The sequence below is a fragment of the Lathamus discolor genome, chromosome 3, assembly GCF_037157495.1.
Source record: "Lathamus discolor isolate bLatDis1 chromosome 3, bLatDis1.hap1, whole genome shotgun sequence".
NCBI lineage: Eukaryota > Metazoa > Chordata > Aves > Psittaciformes > Psittacidae > Lathamus > Lathamus discolor.
In genome coordinates this window covers 142,293,552-142,318,752 of record NC_088886.1, presented here as the reverse complement: position 1 = coordinate 142,318,752, position 25,201 = coordinate 142,293,552, and the positions used below count along the sequence as shown (strand labels likewise).

The 25,201-nt window shown below is 44.8% G+C and overlaps 1 protein-coding gene across 17 annotated transcripts in view; it reads right to left on the bottom strand.

Annotated features, from left to right (window-relative positions):
- Positions 1-25,201, bottom strand: part of TCF7L2 (transcription factor 7 like 2) — a 180,064-nt gene that overhangs the window by 106,496 nt on the left and 48,367 nt on the right. For all 17 annotated transcript variants that reach the window (XM_065672275.1, XM_065672279.1, XM_065672268.1 and 14 more), the window contains exon 4: positions 9,669-9,770. In XM_065672275.1, coding sequence (XP_065528347.1) covers positions 9,669-9,770 — 102 coding nt within the window. The remainder of the gene's footprint in view (positions 1-9,668; positions 9,771-25,201) is intronic.

The window sequence follows — 25,201 nt, the reverse complement described above, 5'->3', positions numbered from 1 at the left end:
ACAGTGCTCTGCAGGCATACAACAGGGAAGAATTTTGTTGTTTTGCCTTTCCTCTCACAGACATTATCCTTCCACCCAGAGGAGAAGACCATGGAGAGATTTTAAGCATTTCCCAGTGGGCAGATGAGCAACAAGAGACCAAAACTTTCCTTCAGGGTTTCTCCTCCTATAGCCATGGCAAGAAATACACCATTGCGATGACAAGCTCCAGGGGAGAAGAGCTCACGACACAATATTCCATCTCTCCCTCCATTCCTTTTCTCAGTACTTGCTAGCTGGGGCCAGGCAGAAGCCACAACATCTCACAGGAAGGGACTTTATTTCATACAAATGCTCATTTCCACTGCCCCAACTCAGAAAAGTGACACTATACAAGACAATACTTAGAGCACACACTTAAATGTTGTCCTGAACATGGATGGATATCGGCTCACATTTAACGATTTCTTGAATCAAGGCCTATAAAGTAAAAAGGAAGGGGAAGGGGAAGCTAGTTTCCACAGTAATAGTAGTTGAGAAGTCTTTGAGTCCTGCCAACAGGAAAAAATGCGCGGCACAGAGCTGCTCGCCTCTCCTAGGAAACCAGCACAGACCCAACTCTTTCTGCAGGGTAGCAATGCAAGGCCCAGGGACACCCTCAGGTCCTTAATTTGCACCCTTCCTCTTGTACACACACATATGAAGATTCAAGCCATTCATGCCCAGGACCCACTCGCAGACTATCCCTCATTATGTATGTAGCATTCTTACACAGGCAAGCCTGGCTGCAGAGCTTCTGCTTGCTGGGCTAGAGGAAGGACTGATTTAGCTGCCCAGTTCCGAGAGATGACACACAAGTCACATCTGACACAAAGACTCATGGATACATGGGGTCCTGACAGCACTTAAATAGTGCCATAAATATCAGACCTTACAGGAAAGATACATGTTAGGATTTTATGTCTAGAAATCAAGAAATTTTTGTTTGGTTTTCCTGTGGGGCTGCAGGTTTCTTGCATGCTCTAGAATGCAGATGTGGAATCATCAGTTTTTCAAAATCAACTTGGGAAAGTTACTTTACATCTATCTGGTCACACTGGTGAAACAGAGGAGTGAGCAATGCATCTCCAAGTCGGGAAAGTGCTGAATGATTTTGCTCACTGGTATGTATCAGGGACAAATGAAACTTCAAGGTAAGGTCCCCTGGAACCAGCCCCCTCTTACCAGCTTACTGTGCATTCAAAACCAAAGTCTGTTTGACAAGAATTTCTAGTTTTGTTTTGTGAAATTAGGCACAGAACATTGCTCAGAGAGAGATTAGGGGTGCAACATTGCTTACAAAGGCATCACTCCTTGTTATCTGCAACATCTCTAACTCTCCAAAGGCTTTCCAAAATGGGTCTGCTCCTTGCCAAATAGGCCTATACAGGACAGAGGAGAAAGCATCCTTCCTTCTCTTTACACAATGGCTTACTGAGCAGCTCCAATTTCTTCCAGAGGAGAGAGTACAGATGTTTATGCTGTCCAGAAACTGAAGTATCCCATGAATAATCTAATCCCAAACCACATGAACAGGTGAGAAGAGCAGTAATTCTGGGTTTGAGCAATTTGGCAAGCCAACAGTCCAGAGCCTAGCAATGCCAGCTTCCTTCCTTTCTTTTTAATGATAAATATGTGCTGTTTTCTTTACTACAGCACCTGGACACAGTATACAGACCTTGTTTAGACAGAAAATAGGAGGTTCCTATTCAAATGGGCTCGTCTGCACTGGGAAGTTTTTATACGAGGGCTCAAGTGTGAATTGAAAAATGCAGAACAACTATTTCGAATTATCTCTCCGTGTGGACACTGTTATTCAGCACTAAGAGTTTCTTTGTGAGATTTAGCTTAATCCGTTTCCAAAGCAGATTAAGCTAAACCACACAAAGGACCTCTTACTGCTGAATAAGAGTGGCTGCATGGAGAGATAATGAGGAATAGTTATTCTGAGACAGCTACTTCGACTGCATATTTGGGCTTTGCTGCTCTGCATCAACAAGCCCAAAGCCATACTGGAAAGGGAAGACTGGTTCTAGAAATTTGGGAACAAACAGTGCTGGGGCTGGACCACACCATTAAACCTTCTGCTCTACACACGATGGCTGCTCCTGCTCCAGTCAGCACGGGCTCTGGCTGCAAAAGAGGCTGCATTATTCAATACCTGCTTCTCTCAGCTCCAGATTGAATCCAGCCTCAAACTTCATCTGCAGACAGGGTGCGCAGGGAGAAGGACCTGCGGCGAACGGCCCTGCCAAGTCTGCCACCCTCGGTACACATCATCTTTGATCTGACAGGCTCACCCATCTGGCTCTCCAGCATCACCCGGCACTGCTGCGGCTCTTTGCCCACTGCCAAGGCCGAGCTGCCACGCACGGCTGCTGCTCTGCAGTCCTCATGCATGCTCCGGGCTTTGGGGATGGACCGTCTGCACTCTCTCCATCCCTCTTGGCACAACAGCCCTGCTGAAGGAGAGCTGATAGCTCACCATTATTTCATTTTAGGCCCATACAAGTCCCTAGAAGTTAATCTAATATGCATGCTCCAGCGTAACATAAACTGCCACGTGATCGAATACAAACACAGCCTGGGCTTCTCTATGCAAAAACACCCCCTCCTAAACCATCTTCCCAGTGTAGGTTTCTACCTTGAAGTGGTGCTTTACTGTATCCTGAACTAGTCAGGAAGGGACAGAATTTAGGGACTCGTATTTGCATCGCATTTGGGACATAGCAGGTATTTGATAAACAAAAGATACAAGACGCAGCAGATGTACTTCCTGAAGTTCACTACCCTGGAGGCAGCATAGTTACGTCTTTCTTAAGGATCTCTGATGAGCAAGCTTTTGGCTTGCTTCCCCCTCACCCAGAAGGTTCCAATACTCAGATATGTCAGAGAGATAGACCAGATATATTTTGGTGTGCCTCGACAAACCAAAATGACAAATCTCAGGGGTCCAGCTCAGGAGTAGGAGCTGTAGCACAGCCCCTCCAGGAAATCAGAACTGGTGCTGGTCACCGCAGAATCCTGGGCTATAAACCTGCTGTTTCAGGTGAAGCTGCTAAGCTGTCCCTAGTAATGTCAGACAAGCCTGGGAACAATGCAGCCACCTCAAGGTAAGCCATCCCAGCACCCATGAGCCAGCACCTTTGCCGGCATCAAGGACCAGGTTCTCCCAAGTCCAAGTGCATGATTCACTAGAAACAGATGCTCAACAGATTGTACCAAGCGTATTGTAACACCCCTACTTAGCTGCCTTCTCCTGCAGCAACACTTAGGACTGCCAGCCCCTACAATTCTATAGCCAGTCTAGCAGTGCTTGCTACTTTTCTTAAAGCGTGGTAGCCTTGAAGTCATGTGCTTAGAGAACCGTGGCCTTACAGCACACAGCAAGCTCCTGAACTGCTGTAGAGAAAAGTTTGAGAACGAGCAGAGTATACCCTGCAGGCTCAGGAACAAGAGAACAAATAAAGAGAATACAAAATGTATTATTTAAGAAACAGAAAACAAACAAGAACACCACACACAAAAAAAACCCCACCAATCCTCATGATCTTTGGAGGCCTGACTCATGATCCTAGAACAATTGGGGTTGGCAGTACTATACATGTCACAGCATTTATTCACAGCTGAAATACCCCAACATCCAAATACTTCAGAGTTCTCGGAGCTACTCACGGATCTCCTGACTACAGCCAAGCGTGACAATTCATCCCAGCTGCCAATCCAGCCCCAAGGTATCTTCTGAAGGTGCTTTAGTGCTGACTTATGTTTGCAGAAGCATTAAATTCCTGCGCACTTCACAGGAAGAGGTACAAGCTTGCACATTTCCCCTGTCTTGGCATTAAAGCATAGGGACTACCTCCAGTGCCTAAATCAGGACTAGAGGACCAACATTGTGCCACGGAGTAAACACAAAGGCACAAAGCAGCCCCCTAAAAGTCTGAACTATTTTGCAAACACATCACATTACCAACTGAATTACTTTTAAGGAGCACACATTTCTTCCACGCTCTACACAAACCAAGCGCTAGGTTTACCATTCATATCTAGTGGGTACTGAATAGAATGCGTGTGGTTTTATAGGAATCCATCCAAAATAATTTTATTGGGCTGCTGGTAGGCAAATTCTATACTTAGCCCTAAACATTCAGGTTGGAACAGAGTTTTTTTTTTTTTTTTTAAACACAACCCGTCCCAATGAAAAAAAATCAAAAGGGATTAGTGGTGAAAGATTTAGCCACAAAATTCTCAGCAAGTTTAATTTGTTCTGTGGCTTAATTCCATGCAGCTCTGAAAATTCAGGACAAGATGTTTGCACACTTTGGCCATGCATTAATGAAATATTTTGTTTACTTTGCAACTGCCAAAGCAATTAGCCAAATAAAGTATAGAGCATTTAAAAGGAGAGAGTCACTGAAGGAGATTTCCAGTTAAGTCTGCATGGATATTTCTGCAGTGTGAGCCTCAAGGATTTGAGTGTTGGGTCCACACACCAAGGCATGACCTACATGCCAGCAGGGACTGTTCAGGCACACAGTCTTTTCCCTCCCCATGCGTGTGTCCCTCTTAATGCCAGGCGCTGACATGAATGATACCCAGCTCCTTAGTCCCAAAACACCACTATGTTCCTGCAACTCAACACAGTCTTCATACTCAAAGGATCGCCCTGCAGATCTCCAGGAAACAGGGTGTCTGTCCCATCATGGGCACGCACAGCCTGAAATCCAAGAACATCTCGAGGTTACTGCAGAGGAAGAATAGCCTCTCTACAACAAAATATTAAAGACAAACAAAGCAAGAGCTTTAAAAACCCTCTTGGGGCACTGCAAGTGGAATCATAGAATCACAGAACCACAGAATGGTTTGGGTTGGAAAGCACCTTAAGATCACCAAGTTCCAACCCCCCTGACATGGGCAGGGACACCTCCCACTAAACCATGTGACCCAAGGCTCTGTCCAACCTGGCCTTGCACTCCGCCAGTTGCAGGATTATGCTTCCCGATAGCTTCTCCATACATTCAGGACCAAGCATGATGTACCCCAATTCTGGTTTGTTTGAAGGGACACTGTTGGTGACTTTTAAAATCTGACTAAGATAAACTTAGTATTTGTAGGTATCTCTCTCTACATTCAAAGTGTATAAGCGCAAACCACATAAGACAAAGATATTAGGGACTAGGCAGGACAAACTGCGCAGCTTCAACTCTAGCCACTCCAGGAAACAACTCTTGATCTCTCCAAACCACCCTGCGGTCCCAGACACCCGCTGTCCACGCACAGGGAGAGGCTGAGAACAGAGAGTACGTTTCAGATAGATTTGCCTTCAGTTTTGCTTGTCATATTATGTTTTGAAAACACATTTTTACCTCCTTAAGCAAAAAAAATTAGCTATACTACTGCACAGTGATTCTTTGTTCTTGGGGATTCAGTCTACTTTATGGCTGTGTTCATTACATATTAGAAAACCCAGGCCAAACAGCACTAGAAGTCCTCCCCCCCAGGTAACATTTATATTGACTTCAAAAGGCCTCCCTGCAGAAGAAAATAAGGGATTTTTTTAAACCTTTAATATTTTGTGAGAAATATACTGTACCAAACCACCACCATTTTGGGTTCTGAATGGTTTTGCCCTGTGCAAAGGAAGCTAAAAGCAAGTCTCTGTACAGCTGAGACAGCAGGAGGCAGGATCGTGGGACCAGTCTTTCACCTATACTCCTGCCCAAAACAGGCTATGGCTGAGTCAGAGTATTTACTTTGCAGAACAGGGAAGAACAGAACTAGTTTTCTCCTTAAGGTAGTAGGAATGCATGCACAGATACAAATGGAATGATGGAGCTGAAGCGAGCAGATTCTGGAGGTCCTTGCACACACACACCATACTCATTTTCAATTGCCTGTCCACACTGCAACAGAGCTTCTATGGGAGAACCCCACTCCTAAGGCACCCAGATCTCATTCCCACCACCACCATGTGTGGAGCAGATCAGGTGCATGCTGAGCAGGGATTTCAGGACAACTAGCAGCCTACCTGCTCAGAGGAGCGCACAAGGCACCCAGCTGGAGTCTGCTTTACACCCAAAAACTTCCTGCTAAAACTGTTCTAAAAAGTCTTAACATCTTCAATGAAATCAAAGGTCAGGAAAAAAAAGAAGGGAAATAACCATATAAACCCTTAAAAAAAAAATCTCAGCCTCTTAATAGTGCTATCTGCAGGCTGAATTCAGAATTTTGACCTAGCAAGCTTAATAGCATACTATTAAAACAATTTTTCCCCCAGTTTTCTTTCACCTTTGGACACAGATAAGCAGCATGACTGTGCCAGAGCAAGATGCAAGAGTCTTACAAGACGAGTGAAGCACCTAAATGCAAATAAATGCGTTGGTCTCAAATGGAGCCTCATGCTGTACCTTCCTCAAGACATGCTGAACATAATTTCAGTTTAATATTCTGTTTCTCATTATGGGCCTTGGAGACCCTCTCAAGCACCATGAAAAGCAGAATTAACCCAGCCCTCAGCACCGGGGGCAATCCAGCCAAATTATTCATGCTGGTCTTTTGCTTCGATTTTTGTAGTCTTAACTTAATGTTCTTAAAACAAATCTGAAAGGAGAGCGGCTGACAAATAGTCCAGACTTTACTTAAGGCATTACAGACAGCCATGTTCTGCAGCTTTGAGTCATTAAGCTAAGAACTGACACTGAAGCCAAGGGGGATTTCATCGGTGCTGGGTGTAAAGGCTGCAGCCCTGACATGGAGCTCATGGTAGTCACAGCCAAGCACTGAGAAGGAAGAATGTTAGAAGAGAAAAAAGAACAGAACAAGAAGGGGAGTAGGGGGGGAACAAAGGAAGGAGGGGAAGGAAGACATCCTCCCCCCCCCTCTTTCTCTTCGTAATTTAGATACAAAGATTAGTTCAAATCCTGATTTCAGAGACAGGGAAGAGATAAAAAAAAAAAAAAAAAATCATTTGCAGGTGTTAGCATTTTCCTACACATCTTCAGGGCAGCGCAACTCATTTCAAGCTGAAAAACTGGCATAGGTACACTTGGCGGGTAGACAAGACACAGCAATGTGGGTGGAGAAGCAGTTTCTACCCCTCCACGTTGCACTCGCATGGAAACATCAGCATGTCCATGGAATACCCCTCACTGCTCCATAAAGAGATTAATTACATTTCCATGTATGCAGAAACGGGTGTAGAGCCTCATGCAAGAGCAGCTGGGTCCCAGGTGCTGCGGGCAGGCAGAGCAGTGACACCAGAGAAGCCTGACGCATCCCAGGCCAATTGGCATCTGGAGCCACATCATCCTCCCCTGAATGCCATTACCTGCTCTAACTTTGTTTACCAAGAAATAAGACCATTTTCACTCCACAGAATTAATGTGGCCTGTGGCATATGCCAGGAAAAAAGGGTGGAAAAAGCTGCCCCTTATTTATTTATTTTAACAGAACAAGGCAAAACACTTTGCTGCTAGAAATAAACATTAAACCTTGCAGAAACACCACCACCCCCTCCCAGAAAACCCCACTGCTCCCTCCCTTACTGCCTCCTCCACCTCCTCTCCTTCCAATATTGTAAGTAGCACAAAAGATCACATTACAAATGCCAGCTGTGGCTCTTTTGGAAGGTGGCCTCCATCTCGGAGGTAGTATATGCTCCTCACGGCCTAAGTGGTTGCTATGGTAAATATGCTTTTTATTGAATAGCAGAGCGAAACAGCTTTTAAAGAGACCCATAAGAACCCCATAAATGGTCAAAATACAAGGCAGATCAACCTCAGCCTCCCTGGAAACAGGTTTCTCTATTTTCCAAAATGATTGTGGTTTCTGAACTCTGTTTTTTTTTGTGTGTGTATTTATGTTGTCCATTGATCTTCACCTCACCCACACCCAAGAGGAGGGGATGGGATCCCAACCAGTCCCCTGCACCATGAGCTGCTTTGGCTCTTAAAGACTCTCCTGCATAGCTGGAAGCTTTAGGAACAGCAGATGCTCAGCACTGAAGCACAGGTGATCCCCAGCAAAGCTACCCACCAAGCTCAGCCTGCTCTCCCAGGCTGCAACCAGCCAGGACAAGCCTCCTGCTACCTCCCCATCATCTCCTACAAGCCTGACACCATTCCATCCTGCCAGCCCCAGGAATGCTCCCATCCTGTGTGCTGGTCCTCCAGCAAAACAGTGAAAAAAAAAAAAGAGAAAGTTACTTTAGTTCATTTCTTATTAAGACAACAGCACGTTTTGATGGCTGTAGAGTTCTAAATAACCAGACAAACATATTTTTCCTGATCTCCCCCTCCAGCGATGGCCCAAGTGGCCTTTCCAAGGAAGGAAAAGCAAAGTCATTCTGAGAAAGTGAGGCAACCAGCAAGAACTAGGCAAATACCAGTCTCGTTCCCACCGCTCTCTGCTTCACTGAGGCATGGTTTAGAAGCTGTGGACTCTAAAGGATAGGAAATCGATCTTCTTTTCAAGCAAAAGGCACTCATAGCAATGGGCTGACAATTCTCAAGTTAAAGAGACAACAATGGAAAAAGAAGCTTCTCAAAACTGTTGAGTATGATTTGAGATTTTAAACAAAACAAACATGTGTCTTAGATGATCTACCAGCTACAGCAGCTTTAGACTGTATAGCAAAAGATAAAGAATGAGCAATGTTTCTTTTTCCTGGGATTCACCTTATCATCCAATAGTTATAAAAATGTTTAAAAAAATCATGTAAAACTTGAAGATAAAGTATTTCAAAAGAAATATTCTAACCCACAATGTGCCATCTTCTCCAGAAGCAAAGTTCCCAGATGGACACTCGGAGCGAAGATGCTCCTTAACATCAGACGGCACTGACACCAGCCATAGGTGAGGATGGGTCAATGCATACCACCCCTCTTGCACAACACCATATGAACAAACAGCTTCCTTTTAGACCTTTAGGGAATAAAGCAAGCAAAATAAGCCCCTCAAGTCCCTCTCATGCAAATTTGTACTGATATTTCAAACCCAACATTATTTTTACAAGAGAAACAAATTTAATCAAAACCTGAAAAATTAAGCAGTTAATAAAGCTATTTTTTGCAATGCCACTCATTAGAGAGTTACATTTTGCAGGTAAGTAGTAAATATTTGAATCACACTTTGTTCATGGGAAGTCATCACAATACAAAGCAATGTGCTCTGCTGAGCTTGGTTCTGCTGAGCCTACACCCAGGTAAAATACTACCCAGCTCTCACAAACTTACTTTCAAGATTTTGCAGCACGACAAGATATTTCTTAGTAAAGGCCATAGAACAGGCTTGGGTTTTAATCTTTTTTTAATGCTTTCCAAAGTGTCTCTTCATTCTCTTCAGTTCAACACTGTCTGATGTGTAAACCAGCCTCATTGGACTTCACTGCCACTAGTTAATTCTGCAGTGCACAAATTTAGAGTGTTTTCAACTCTCTGCTCTCCTATGAGGCGCATGAACCGTAATTTCATGAACGGCCCAGCAATAGCAAATGCATTCCCTCCTTTTACCACGGGCTCATAAGGGGCTTTATTTGAAGTATTTCTCTTTTAGTTTGTATAAAAGAAAACTGAGAACAACCAATGCCATTAATGTCAAATGTCAAAATGTTTTTATAAATAAAGGAAGAACATCTTTCTGCATTTACTTACAACAATGTGTGCTGGAGATGGAGACCTAGCATCCTTGAGGGCTTGTCTACTCTGAAGGCTCCCTGCCTGAACATCAAGCAGTGGCCATTTCATCTGCAGATACTGGATGGAGGAAACAAAAATGGGAAAAGAAAAATGAGTTCAGAAAAGAAAGGCAAAAAAAAAAAAAAAATCTTAAGTAACATGGTTAAAAGATATAAATTAAAACTAATGCAAAGAACTGAAACAAAACTTAAGACGACTCTGCATGTTTGCGGAGACAAAAATCTGTGCAGAACACTTAACTTCATACCACTGCATTACAGTCCAGGAATGAGAAAATAAAGCAGATTGCAAAGACGACATTACATTGATTTTACTAATCATAGCAAATCTAAAAGCAGAATAAAACCCACACAGAAACAAAATACCAAAACCATGAAGAGGATGAGACAAGGGAGGGGAAGGTGGATTATCGGTCTCAGGAGAGAGAATACAAGTATCGTGGGTTAAGAATATGATCTCATTATTTAATGTCATCTGTCAGCCTTCTTTCAACAAATGTACCATGTCAACTCCTCTGGCTTCCCAGCGCTTTAGAAGCCCTAAAGGCAGAGGTCTATCCCAGAAGGACCCAGCACTGCTGGGCCTTCACACCTATTTTCTCTACTTTTCACAGTTTCTGGAAGTCACCATGCATTATTTGCCTCTTGCTTATCTTCTGTCAGACAACCCTTAAGGGACTTCAGAGTGTAACTTATTCAATTACAAGGCCAAATTCGATAAGCTCTCTCATTGATGATATATCCAAGACAGTACAGCCTGGTACACTCAGGCCCAGCTGTGCTGGCCAGGCACTCATGGATAGACACAACTTCTTCATGTCACTGTCATCAGCAGACAGGCTGAATACACACAGGCTGCAAGTCCACAGCACAAGGGGGTGTTGATTCAAGAGCAAAAGAAAAGCTTAACTGTACTTCAAGAAGGAGCAGAACATTCCCACATATTTAAGCAGCATCAAGTATCCAGTAAAACCTCTGCTCTCCGGTATGCACATCCCCTCACTAAACTCACTGGAGGAGCCATTGCAACCCAGCCAGGTCACAGAGCAGAGCCCAAAGCTTCCACCAAACAGGTGAAGTCTTGAGCTGGTACCCAGATTGCTGCATCAGAACTGCTTGATTCTGACCAAGAGCAGCCCCACAGAGAAATTAGTCCAAACAGACTTCTGCACAGTACACCTAAACATAACTTCAGACCAAGCTTTTCTCTCTGCATGGTGCTTCACTGTGCCAGTTCAGCGTAGTGTTAATATGTGATGTTAGAAAGCCCTGTATTGTGGTGGAAGAAATATGTACCACACCACATATCTTCAGCCCCCTCCCAGCAGCTATACACATAGATCAGGCCGCTGCTGTCAAGTAGATCCTGTTTAAGCATTAGACTCTGGTTGATCTAACAGATCTGCTCCTAAAAAATAGCTACATAAATAGTTATGGTTGCCCATTCCTCCTGGCTTTTATTTATTTATTGTTAGTAAGAGTAACCTTGAGGTAGAACCGCACACAAACAACCCACCACCACTGCAGGCGAACAACAGAAGCCGTATCTAAATCTCCATGAAGGAAGGAAGGAGATCTGGTTCCATGCTTTCAGCACATCACTATCACATTTGCTCACGTATGCAAAACATTCGCCAGCATGCAAGGCCTGTTTGCTGCAAGACCCTGGGCACCGAAGTGACCAAAAGCCACCGAGTCAGAAGGAGGCTGCATTACCAATTCCCATCGCTTGGAGGGCCTGAGATTTCTGAGCTACTGGAATGCAAATAAACAAAACCCATACTCTGGATTTGTGCCCCACACAAGTTCCTCAAGTTCCAAGAAGCCTTGTTTTTATTCATCTTCACATTTGGGATTTGTGCAATGTGGACCAGAGTGTTTCAGCACTTCTTAAAAACAAGAAATCAACCCCAAAGAAACCAGAACTAGTCTACCATAAAGTGACATTTCTAACTCTGTAACTCAATTGTAAGCCTCCAGATATTTGATCACTTGCATCAAATCCCTGCTCTTCAATACAGTTGACCACAACATAAATTTTAAAGTAGAGATGATGTTAAAGTAACTTTCTAACCCTTTGTGGTTTCAAAAAAATGCAACCCAAGTGCATGGAAAATGGACCCAAAACTTAAGCTGACTGAGAGCTTCTTAACTTGAGGGGAAATCTGGTACGCTTCAGATTTGCAGATGGCACTATTAAACAAGTCAACTGCTAGATTTTTAGAAGTCCATCAGTTGTTTTAGTGATCATAACCCCACCACATAAAGGTGGGGGGGGGGGATGAGTTTATAGAAAGGGTCCTGATGGGTCAACAGCTGCTACTGCTTCCTCAGGTTTTCCAGCCAGGTAGTGAAGTATTTACCCCTTCTTCCAAGGAAAATGTCCTCGCAGGATGTATACTTCATGGTACGTGACTGTGTTTCAAACTCCTCAACCATTCTGTAGAGTGAGAAGTTGCTGCTACCACAGCTAAAGCACTTACAAGAACCTGCCAGCTCAAACAATGGCATTTCAGGAAATGGCCACTAAGCCATTACCCACCAAAATAAACCAACCACTCTCATTTTTCCATGACCACTTCATGGTCACAAGCAACCCTGGAATATTCCTACAACCAGGACAACCCATGACGGAGCCCAGGTTAGCAGCTGTCCTAAAAACACAAGCCAAGAAACACGTGGGCTTCTCAGAGACTGGCCCAAGGGCAGACTGAGGCACTGAAAGAGCAGCATGAGCAAGCTCACATGAGACCCCATCCAGTCACTAATTATTACAGGGATTATAAAGCCTTCAGGACTGTCAGTTCTGCTGGTTTTTACTAGCAATAAATTCCCTTATGAGAAACAGAGCAAGAGCTATGGCTGCTTCTGCTCCACCTCGATCTCACAAGAGCCCATGCTTTCAGCACGGGTGCTCCCACAGCAGGCTGACCAGTTCAACTGCAAGATGGAAGTTTCAGAAGTTCTTATTGCTACTTTGCTTTTCTGCTTTTAGTCTGGACTCTCGGTAAAGTCCTTCTCTTACCCTTGCCTGCCAAAGAGGATCCAGAAAGTTTTACAGCGCAACAGAAAATGTAGCCAAAGCCATTCCTCCTCTTGGACATGCACATGGAGCCCAGGAACGGTCCAAACCCAGCGGGCTCAGTTTTGCACAGACACAGACAGCTTCCATTTCCACCAGTGGATAACACACCAGTGGGGAAAAACATACAAGTAAAATAAACAGTCCCCATGGAACGCAGTAACACGCAAGGGTCAATAAAGCAACCTCCATGAGCTCTACCAAGTGGCCAGGATCCAGAACAGCATCCCGTTCTGAAGGCCAGAGCCCGCAGCCAACGCCTGCATCATGTTAACGAACCCACAGCTTCAACTCTGTAAGAGTCCAATCTGCTGGTTTCAAAACACCAGCCCCGTTGATAAAGTATGAAATATTAGCATTGTTTAAGGTGACGAGCCCGACTCAAGGCCTCCCCATCCAAGAATTGTCATGCCTGTAACACAATATTGATGTGGTGGCTTATAATTCTTACTTTACATAAAAGCTTCATTGTGTGCCAAATTCAATCTCCACAGGCTACCTGAGCCACAGATTTTTACAAGTCTACATTTCAGCGCTGTGAGTCTACAATACACATAATTTTCAATTATGTTAGGGCAGAACAGGATCACTGCCTATATAACATTACTGGTTGGAGGAAATGAGACTCAGCCCTACTGCCGAGAGAGCTAACTGGATCCAGATGGCGGGCCGAGCGAGGCAGCGTCCGAGGGAGCGACGTCGCAGCAGCCTCCCCCCTCCACAACTCTCTCTTTCACAATGGAAGCAGACTCCAAGCCATGGTTGGGGCTGGGAGCGGGGACAGGAGGATGCTTGGACAGAGGGGAGTCGCAGCATGGTGTGAGCAGGGCAGAGGACAGGGGAGAGGCGTGATTGCTTTCGCAGGTTTACTACAGCCGCCCTATGCTACAATATTCTTATTAAAGAGGAGAAAAATTAAGTCTTGTTACAGCAAAAAGGTAAATCCTTTCCTTCCTCAAGCAACTAAATAGCAGGAAATCCTCTTCACTAGGCTCTAAATGCAGATTTGAGCCAGACAGTTCCTCTGATTTCCAAGGAGTCCGCACAAATCCAAAGCTGACTTTCCCAGCATTCTGACACTGCCTTTACATTCCTGCACCAGGGGGGAAGGGTAGGAGGGAGGGAAGTTCCCACCATCCTGCTCCTGCAAACGCTGGACATGGGCTCACTCCTCTCCCACTTCTGTGTCTCAGTGTGGAAATTAGGACTTGCCTGTACAAACATTGAACTTTTCAACAAATTAACTCTAACAAATCTGTGCAAATTATTTCGGAGCAGAACTGTTGAAACGGGCTCTGCTGGCCTGCTTTTAACATTTTTTTACATGTCCTCTTGGCGTTAGTGTTTTATTCCCTGTTTAACAATATGATCTGATGGGGATCATTAGCATGTGTGTGTGTTTAAAAAAAAAAAAAAAAGTTTTATGGCAAGTCTCAGAGAGCTTAAGCAAAATAATTGTTAAGCTCCAGGCCTCCGCACAAAAATTAAAACACGTATGGGGCGAGCATACTTGAGAGAAACCAAAGCTTTTAAAAAGGCTGTTAAATTGTCAGCACAAGGGAAAAGGCAAATGACTCGAACAGCACAGATTTCTTCTGTAGAAGGGGAACAAAAATGACCTAAACCACCCTACCCTCCACTTGTATGAGCATCACGTCTGCACCTCCATCTGCAGCCAGAAGGTCCTGCAAAGCACAGACCCACTGAGAGCAGTTTTGCATGCCCACCCTGCAAAAACCTCCTAACGTGGCTGCCTTCCTGGGCAGCAGCAGGGCAAACAAACATCTTTCCCAAGGCTTCACAGCAGAGTTGGTCAAAAGCAGCTAAAATTCACACTGAAAACTAGAGGAGCTCGGTGGAAACTCTTACCCAGAGCCAGCAGCCACCCCCCCGTGCCGGGCCAGGCTCGCAGCCCCGATGGAAGGGATGGCACAGAGCTCACAGGTGTTTCCGGAACTGGTGTCCAACCTGGATCTGCTCCCTTGTCAGGCTATTGTTTTCACTGTTGGAATGCCCTACGAGTGATGTTCCACAGCATATAAATACATAGACTCCATTAAAAAAATAAAGCTGTATTTTTAAACGGAGGCAAAGCTGCACAACGCTTCCCAGCTCAGGTTTCCTGCAGCTGGTGTGTATTAGCTCCCAGGAACTGGAACGAGCCAGGAGCAGGGCTCCTGGAGCCTGCTTCATGCTAGGGGCCTCAAATACTTCCCCCTCACCATGGGACCACATCTCCACCTTCAGAGCCTGCACTTCCTCCCTGCATCTCAACATGCCGTGCAAGTGGAAATAGTCCTGGTCTTGCTGTTGGTTAGTCTCTCCCTTGGCCAGCACAGCAGAATCACATGGAAGTACACACCTGGGTATCAACTTGGAAGTTCATGAGTTTCTGTGATATTTAGTTAACAACTCTTCTGGGAGGGGGCATAGAATCATAGAACAGTTAGGGTTGGAAAGCACCTTAAGATTACCTAGGCAAATTTCAACCAGAGACAGTCCAGCAGCAACACAGAGGAGCGCAATGCTGAGAAGAGGGCTGAGGTTTATGGGGAAGGTGTTAGGAAGCTTAACGAGATTATAATTGCTCTGTGAAGACAAGAATAATAGTTGGAAGAGAATATCATCTTGGCACCTACAAAGAAAGGCCTGCAACCTACTGGTGTCTCCACTTAAGTCAGAAGACAAAGCCTCTAAGGACTCAGAAGTAGACCCTCAGCTCCTGCTCTACCCTTCATCTACCTCAACCCCTTATTTTTGGTCTTCAGTTATCATCTTGCTTGTAGAGGTGTGCAGTGGGAGAGCAAAACCTGAAGCATTCATTTTGAATAACTGAAGGAGATTGCTGAAGGAACTTTAAAAGGGTCTCCAATTCCTTGCAGATCTGCAACGTCTGGAATTTTTTGTATGAGAAGTAGTAGACACCACCCACGACGTTCAGCCCTTCTACAGAATATGTAATGTACTACAACGAGGCACAGGGGAGCTGCTCAAAATGAGAGCAACGAAGCTCATTTCAATGAGACTGATCCCTTCCACACAAAAAGATTTCCCCGCAGCTCTCAAGAAATGAGAGCGTGAAATTGTAAAAATACAGAAGCATTTATCACATATTTCCACTTTTTTTAAACTAACATCACCCTTTAACCTATTGCAACACTGAAAAAAGAAAACTAAAAATACAGAAATAGGGATAAATGGGAAAAAGGAACTAAGTGTTGTGTACCTGCACAGACACATGCACATAAGGCATTAAGCGTTTACAATACCACTTATTCACCAGCACTGGTATCAGCCAAGCCATCTTGTGCTATATTCCTGAACAAGACATTTCTAGTGCCTTGAATTTCCCTGTTATTGAGAACTTGAGTGACCTTGTCTCCTTCCCTTCCAGTAACACACAAGAGTCCCTGAAATAGGGGCCTTGAGTTGCTCATTTTAATATTTCACCTGTGCCTTTGTTGCATCGCTCAAGTGCTTCCAGGGCATGAAAAAGGAGAAGGCTGAGTCCTCCACAGCATTAAAGTTACAGAAAAGTGTTAGTGATTGAACAGTATGAAATAATCTCAAAGGAGGGATGCCCGAGAGCAGGAATCCTGCGATCTGGAAGTGCCCCACTGACGACACAGAGCAGTCAAAGACAACGGGCAAGAGAATGCCTGTTTCGGGGTGGAACAAAGCACAAAGAAATAGTTCGAGCTCCACGGGCACCTCAACAACTGCTATTCCCTCCTGGGTGAGCACTCTGAGTGGAGATGGAGGCACGTCCCAGAAGCACCACATCAGTTGCTCTCTCCCGACTAACCACCAGGCTCTGTGTCCTCACAGCACACACGGCTCTTCTCCCACATCCTGGATGAGATGCAATGTAGCAACTACATCCCATTAATAATGCCACACACCAGCCCTACTTACATGGTTTTTCTATATACAGTGATAAGGGCACAGAGGAGGCTGCCATGCGATAAAGCTAAAGAGAATAACCAGAAGCTTCCTTAAAAATCATTGCCTATGGAAGTTCAAGCAAATTCAGATAATAATTTTCTCATTCTGCCATAGATGAAAGGCATTCTCGCCATTAGTTCTATTGGAGTAAACACGGGGACTGCTTCTAATGAATGCGAGGTTGTAGACTACTGCCAAGTTCTAAGGTATTGGTACTGAGCATGAAGAAGCTAAGTAAAGGCTCATCAGCTACTGCAGGAATTCAAAATCACTTTTTTTAGTTTTGCAAGAGGAAGAGTTTTCATGTGACACAGAAGTACAGCATTACATTCTGCAGTTCACATGGTATCTCAGCAAAACAACTGCAGGCAGTGTTTCTTGAGCCTGCGTGGAGCTTGGGAAAGCACCATTAGGTTTTCACATTTCACGTGAAAGCTGCCACAGCCCCCACTGAACAGACCAGCAGGCTTACCTAGGACTATCTGCATGTCTACAGAGTACTGTTCCAAAAGGCAGATGCAAATAAAACGCATAATTTCAGTCAAGGAGCAAGGACAAACTTAAATCTACTTAAAGCCATCAAAAAAACCAACTTCTTCATCTTCAAACTACTCTCCTCGGATTTTCCCTGCAACCTGCTTTGTTCCATTCAAGCACAGTTTCCATTAGAGAAAGAATGGGACAGTCATGAAATCTCAGAGTCTTTCTGTAGATAAGGCTTGTTTAGATTCAGCAAAGCTTAACCAGCCTCCAAGACTCACCAACAATTTGATGCACAGACCCACATTTAATTTCTGTTCCTGGCAATCTCCCAGAGAGTGAGAGAACAATTGGTAACCAGTGTTTGCATGAAGTCCAAGAATGCATTTTATGGCCTATAAAGTATAATTCCTTTCCTCCCCATTAAAAGAAGACAGTAAAAATATCTGACAGCATGCTAGAGACAGAGATCACAGCACTGAACTACCTCCATTGTAACAGAAGGGCTGCTCCAGGGGAACCTTGCCTCCCTTGAAACTTTCCAACTCTGTTCAGAGGATAACTCCATCTGTAAAGGAGGTTCTGCAGCTTCAAGCTTTGCTTGAAGTTTTTATACTCAGTGGTCAATCAGTTTGGTCCTGCTCCCCTCATGCCCTACCACATGGATCTGCGGCACCGGACAGCCCCCATCTTCCCTTCACCTCTGTCATGGAGAAGCCCTACCTGCTTTCCTCATTTGCTACTATCAATCATCAGACTGACAGCTGCCCAATCTGCTCTCTGAAGAGTTTCCTATTTGTAGGAGGCAAAAATCCTGATCTGGGTTTTTATGTTGCAGAAGGATGGAGGAGAAGGAGAAGAGCTGGCTGAATGGCAGTGCCTCAGCAAAGCAGCCCACAAGACCCAGTACAAGTGGTTTGTCACACACTTTCTATGAGGAGCTACACAAGTCCAGAAGCCTCAATTTACAAAACCTCAGCCAAAAGAAGGTCAATTTATAAAGCATTCGGCACCTGCAGCTATTAGAAGCCAAGCAGACCCATGACAAGGGCAAGATGGGAGAAGAATGCCCCACAAGTCACATCCACCTCCAAAGGGGCCTCGGACTATCTGCATTGTTTGGGGTTATTTCTTCACTCTTTCATCCAAATTCTCATCTCAGGTCCCGTGAAGTACCTGTGAATGGGATGGGTGTGATCCCAGAGTAAAGATGCTATAGGAGAATTCAGCTGTTCACTTGTTATTGTAATGTCGCCTAATGGGGTTTTACTAAAAGAATTGTATTTTCTCCTGCTGTTGGGTAAGTGAAACTCATGACTCGAATCACTACCACAAAAATTCCTGCCAATGTAGCAATTCTGGGTGAACTGCCGGGAGCCACTCTCTAGTAAACCCAGCACATTTCAGACCCAATTTCCTGTCGCCTCCCTTGTGGTTTTTATGTGCGATTGGGTCTTCGATGCGATGAGGGGTTACTGCAGAATAGATGGCTCCAAGGGTTTCAAGCCCTCATGAAAACCAAGAACTTGCAAAATTCTCTTTCCCCAGGGTTGCTAACTTTTGCCTTTTTTTAAACAAACCCAAGAAGTTAACTCAGAAATGTAACCTAAAGGCAACCTCAGGAAAAAGTCCCGGAGATAACACTGAAACCAGCAATATTCTGACCTCCTAGGAGAAGCTGGGAAGGCTGCTCTGGAGGTTATTTTGTTTTTCAGAGAGCCTGCAGAAAAAAAAAAACTTTCCACTGCATCATATCCTGGTCCACATTCCTCGCCATAATCTTTCAGCTCAGATGCATAGAGATGTCTTTGAAAGATGTAAAAGAGGTCGAAAGTCCCCTCAGCTAATTGCACTGGCCAAGAAACAAAACTCATGGGCTGGGATTTGTGTCAGACTGACCTTCTGCGAGACCAGCTACTCGTCCGAATAAAACCCTCTCGCTGCCTCTGCCAGAATCCTCCTGCCACTCAAGTATCATCTTGCTGTAACAAATTACTCCTAACCCAGGATTACAGCTCTTTCCAAATCCCTCCTAGAGAGCCGGGAAAGAAACGTTCCCTCCTAGGATTTGGCACCAGTTGTTTCCCTTATCAATAATCCTGCGATTTGCTTCTCTGAGGGCATTAGTCCATGGGTCCAGCAAGACTCCTCACACCCATTTTCCTTCCGAACACAAGGTGGACATCTCAACTGTCCATCAGAAGATGAAGGTTTGCCTTCAGATACCCATGGAAAGACACCCCGTCTGGCCAGAGGCAAAGCTAACTCCTGGTTAAGTAGGAAGAATTATATTTAGGCAGAGAACTAAGTGAATCATTTGGGATGAAAGCAAAAAGCAAACAAATGAAGTATTCACTAAATCTGTGCTGTTAGCTCTTGTTCCTGGGCAGCCACCCCATGTATTTATATTCTGGTTTCCTCCAGCACCACCAACACAATGCAATACACACTTATGGTATTTAAATGAAGTATTTCTAAAATATTCACAGTTGAATCATCAGCCACACAAACTCTTCCTCAAGAACAAATAAAACCTTGGGTTTGCTTAAAGGAGATGCAGACAGAACAGACCCAAAAACAAATATGGTCCAGAGCTGACAATACTGACTTACACTTATTAAAACGTATAAAACTTAGTTTCATTGGGGTGCCTTTCAAATAAGTCCAGATCCTGCAAATTCCCAATAAAGGTATGGCATGCCTCCAGAAAGGAATTTTGAGTTTTCCTGTAACAATAAGCTATGCATTATATTTAAGCAACTTTTGTTAAATGGCCATATTTTAGGGACAATTATGTACAAAACACACTAGTAGAAGTTTTGGAGACGTGAACTTTTTTATTCAGAGAGATAATTTCTCCTTAGTCAAAACAAGCATGCTGGCATGCATATCCACCCCCTGCACTAACGCGGCTAGAAACAAAAGTTAAACAGCACAGCGCACCAACACAAGATAATCCTTTTGGTTTTAAGGGATCGGGGAGGAAAACCCTTCTTTTTAAACAGCAAATCAAAATCATACACGGTTCCATGTAACTACAGAAAAAAGAAAAACCAGATTTTCTCCTTCATAGGGAAAAATGTAACATGCATGAGCTTGCATTTTTCCTGTCAAAGGGCAGGGGGAAGAGAGGCAGGATTAAAAAAAAAAACCCTTGTAATGTCAAAAAATTCCATGTAGAAATGCTGGGGCCTCTTCCCATGGAGAAGGGTATCTGCAATAGCTCATGTCCTGGAGGGACTCTGCCCCATGCGCCAAATACTTGCGGTTGTGGAAGAGGTTTGTTTTGGAGAGGTGAGGGTTGCTTTTCTGCAGCAGCTCGGCAGCGAACACCTAACTCGTGGCCCCGGGGAGCAGCGCCCGCTCCCGCAGACACAACACACCCGCGCTCCCCAGATTGGCATTTGTCACACTTACGTGCCACAGCCCCAAAGTTAAAACACAGGAGTCATCAGAGCAGCCTTGAGCGCACAAATCTGTAAATAGCCAAAAACGCTGCTCTTGTTGCTAAATATAGCGCAGGCATCTTGAACTGGCTGGCCCGCAAGGCAACTTTTCTATTTATTTGTTTTAAAGACCATGGGCTGGGAACACTGAGTGGTTTTACGGCTGTTCATGTATATTACGTTCCCGCTCCCTCTCTCCACATGAATATGCAAAATAACACCCCAAAATTTAAATGAATTTAACAGGTTATAGAAAAACAACTTCCACATAAAAGAGACACAAAGCCCTATTTGGTTTTGCAGGGCGAGTGAAGTCTGCTCCAAGGATGGTGAATCAGGTTCATACAGAGTTAAATGCAGAATAGTTTCAAGGCACCACTCTGGTACAACCAGTAAATGTCTTGCTCCCCATGAGAGCTCTCCCCAGGATCAGGCACATCACTGCTCAGCCATTTGGAGGGATGGATGGGGAGGCCAGGGCTGCTCAAGAGAAGAGGAGACCCCTGACTGCCCCCGCAGCTGAGGAATGCTTGTGGAACACCATGCTCCCAAGGAACAGACAAAACAGGGATGCGTATCCGCTTGCCCTCCCAAAGCCAGCACAGGGCAGCCTATTCACTGCTAAATCCTGGGAGTTCAGCCCTGGCTCATACTTTTCCTTTGCAGAAGGGCTTGAGCTAGGGGTGCAACAAGCCCATGCAAGAGAAGAGGGCAGGAATCCCTGGGGAAAGGCTCTGGGAGATGACAGCCCAGCCCTGGACCACCCAGGAGCCAGTCTATGAAAGAGCACTCACCTATGGGATGCTCTCTGAAAGCCAACGGCCCTGCCCAGGCGCTGGGGCATCAGTACTGACCTGAGGGGAGGTCCAGGGTGAGGATGGGGGTATACACCAGCCCCCCATGGTCCCACTGGGAGACACACAAAGAAGCCAGCAGCACCAGAGCATTCACACGCCTGCACCAAGCGCCCTGGTCCCACAAGTGTCAAATAAATATTTTAGGCTTTAGCCTTACCTGAAACTGATAAAAACCCAGTAGCTATTCAAGGTTTGTTACAGCTGTACAGCTGTCTTACAGGAAAAAAAGGCTTTTTCTTAGCGGGGTGGGGGGGGTGGAAGGGGCTGCATCGACAGCTCCACTAGCCAGAGGCACTTTGCAAGGAGGAAAGTAGAACTCAAGATGTGGGCAGGCCTCAGGTTTCAGAGCCTCAGGGTACATCCAAGAGACACCCAACATATTTACTGAACAGCCAGGAAAGCAAAGGCTCCAGTCTTACAACATTTTATAACCTTATTGTGGACACTTATATTTTATAAGTCCTTGAGGTTGAAGAGGCTGGGGCGGGGAAGGACACAACAAGCTGTGTTAGCTGCCTAGTGGGGTTTTGAGAGGCGTTTCTGTTTTTCAAAGATGAGGTAGGATGACTGCATACAAGGGTAATTATAAATGAAGCAAGTGAGGATCAATGAGCTCCCTTTCACAGCAATAGCTTAGTTTTTTAAATCACAACACAGCACTTCTGCTCTGTTTCTAAGCTAAATTTGTCTGAAGGTGGAATGAGAGGAAGAAAAACCCTAAACAGATTCAGATTAGAAATCGTTCCTAAACAGATTTTTGATAGCATTAATAGACTGCACAGGGCAGTGAGTTGAAGTCAGTGTTTCTGCATGCTGTACAGCTAACCTGATAACCTCAGAAGCGACCTTTCATCTCAACAGATCTGCACACAAAAGGTCATTACAGTGCACCCTCCTCCCACTAAGGAGCATAAATCTCACATGTAACATCAGGCTTATTAAGGAACATGTGATGATACAATAGGTGCTGATCTACTGGAGGTTATTATAATTCTCCCCCTGCCCCCCCATAAACAACACCAGGATTTGCAATGTATAGTTTGTAGGATGCTCCTACAGAGCACAGGGAACTCAAGACAGCCCTGTCCTCCCTGCTCCCCCTGTCATCCTTCCCAGGGAAGTCTTCCAGTGATGGCTACGAGGGGTAGCCCAAATATTGTAGAAATAACCCTCTGACTGTGTATGAGCTTAATCACAATAATTAGTTGCATTGTGTTAAAAACAAAGTGAAGTGATTATTTATCCAGCAAGCAGGAGAACAGCAAAGGAAAAATGCAGGATCTCAATGCAATCATCCACCACCTCTTCCTTTTCCATCAGTCCAGGAGAAGATTGGCATCTCCTGCAAGACTCGCTTTAGGCTGTCATTTTGTGGAGCTGGATGTTTTGCCATTGCTTCTGAATGATAATTGGCTCAAAAATTAACACGCCTCACTGTCCCTGCAGAAAGAGCCCTGTGGTCTCATCCAGTGGGGTCATTACCCGCCAAAGCATTCCACATTTCCTCGAGAGGGCATGAACATCCTGAACTCCCCCACACTTCAGTTAATTCACTCAACGGGGCAAAGTATTCAGGTCAGGATTTTTCCAAGAAGTCATAAGGACTTGGGTGCCTGATTTGCTTTGCTCCTTTGTGAATCCCATCTCTTGCTCTAGGTGAGTGATTTAATCATAGAATCATAGAACAGTTAGGGTTGGAAAGGACCTCAAGATCATTTAGTTCCAACCCCCCTGTCATGGACAGGGACACCTCACACTAAACCAGCCCACACAAGACTTCATCCAACCTGGCCTTGAACACCGCCAGGGATGGAGCACTCACAACCTCCCTGGGCAACCCATTCCAGTGTCTCACCACCCTAACAGGAAAGAATTTCCTCCTTATATCCAATCTAAACTTCCCCTGTTTAAGTTTTAACTCGTTACCCCTCGTCCTGTCACTACAGTCCCTGACGAAGATTGAAGCTCTGCTCAAAAGGTCAAAAATTTGCAGAAATCTAGTGATTAATAATTTTTTCTAAGCAAACCTACAGAAGTCAGAGTCTTATCGGACAACGTGCTTTCACTCAAAGTAATTTTAAACCTCCTCTCTGAGTTTATTATGGCCATTAACTTTTCTCCTCATCCAAGACTCCTATTTAGTTGGATGAAGAAGAACATGCCTCTGACTGGGGACTAACTGTACCCTTGGTACATCTCTCAAATACAAACATGTCTGAAAACAAATTAATTCCTTCAGTTTTACTTTAGTATAGAGTCTAACACTCATATCAATCATTCCACATACATACACACCAAAATACACTGCAGATAAACCTATATCCTATCAACTCTGCATAACGATGCTTCAAACTTGTAAGTATATCAGGCCAACTCATCCACAAGTGTCAAGCACCTCAGAGAAGTTGCTGGAGTCCAGTGTTTTCCCCCTCAAACTGTTTCCAACACTATTACCACTAATGCCAAGTTATTAACCACTTTTGACTATCCTGTGCTGACTAAAAGCTTCTACCTCGTAACATACCCCAAACCATGCAGAAAAGGGCCTGGTTGTGCACCATCATACAAAATTCCCCACCTTATCTGCAGCGCATTTAAAGCGGGAGAGGAAAAGGAGAGTATCACAGCAACTTAGAACAGAAGACACCAAAACAGAGTAAGATGGCAATGCAAAAACGGATGGACCAGCCATTCACCCACACACATCAGGAACATTTCAAAACAGAAGGGTGAAGGGAATTACAAAGAATAAGATCTGGCACGGGGAAGTCCATGCTACGCTTTGGGCAGGGAGTGGTTAGGAATTTGTTTTTGTTATTATTATTGCTATTTTTAAAAGAAGGGGAAGGTAACTCTTTGCCAACAGACTTCAGCTTAATCATTTTGAAAATGGAGAAAACCCACACATGACAAAGGCCAGGCAAGCTGCAGGACAGGGCTGCAAGGGTGCATACGTAGCCACCACAAGCTCTTGGTACCACCGAGTAAAGCAGCTCCGTTGCCAACCATTCCACTTCTTTCTCCCATATAGGAGGAACTGCAAATGAAATGAATTAAAAAGTAACAAAACAAACCGACAAGCCTGCCCTTCAGCAGGGCCTAGATTAATTGTGAATGCAAATGAAGCCCTTCTGCAGCACTAGGGTCCATTCCCAGAGAAATGCGTCCGCTCGCCTCTGTTTACTCCGGCTCCAGCAATGCAGCACAACCTTCAGTCAAGCTATTAACTTGAACGTTGAACTTCACAGCACTGGCTGTCTTTCTCAGCCATTCTTTTGATGTTACCTCCAAAGCAAAAGATCAAAGACTTTGAGTGTGGTGAGGGGAAGTCCCAGGCTCTTAGCCTACCAGCCTGTGATATATGTTAAAATCCTGGCCAAAAGAGAGAGCGAAGGGAAAAAGAAAGGAAAAGCCAGCAAAGAAAGCATCCTGGCAGAGCAGCGACATGACGAAGCGACACAGCAAAATCCACGTGCCACATCTACCCGGGTTCACAACCCCAGAAATGGGGCTTGTTTCTCCACCCCTGTGCTTTCTGGCAGTACTGGGTTGCTCCCTAAAATCTGCAGCTTCCCCATCACCCCTTCTGCCACAAAGCTGCACCTTGCACGCTGCCCCGAGAGACAGCGGATGCATGCCAGCAGCACATCCCTAACGAGAAAAGCATCCCCAGCCCTAC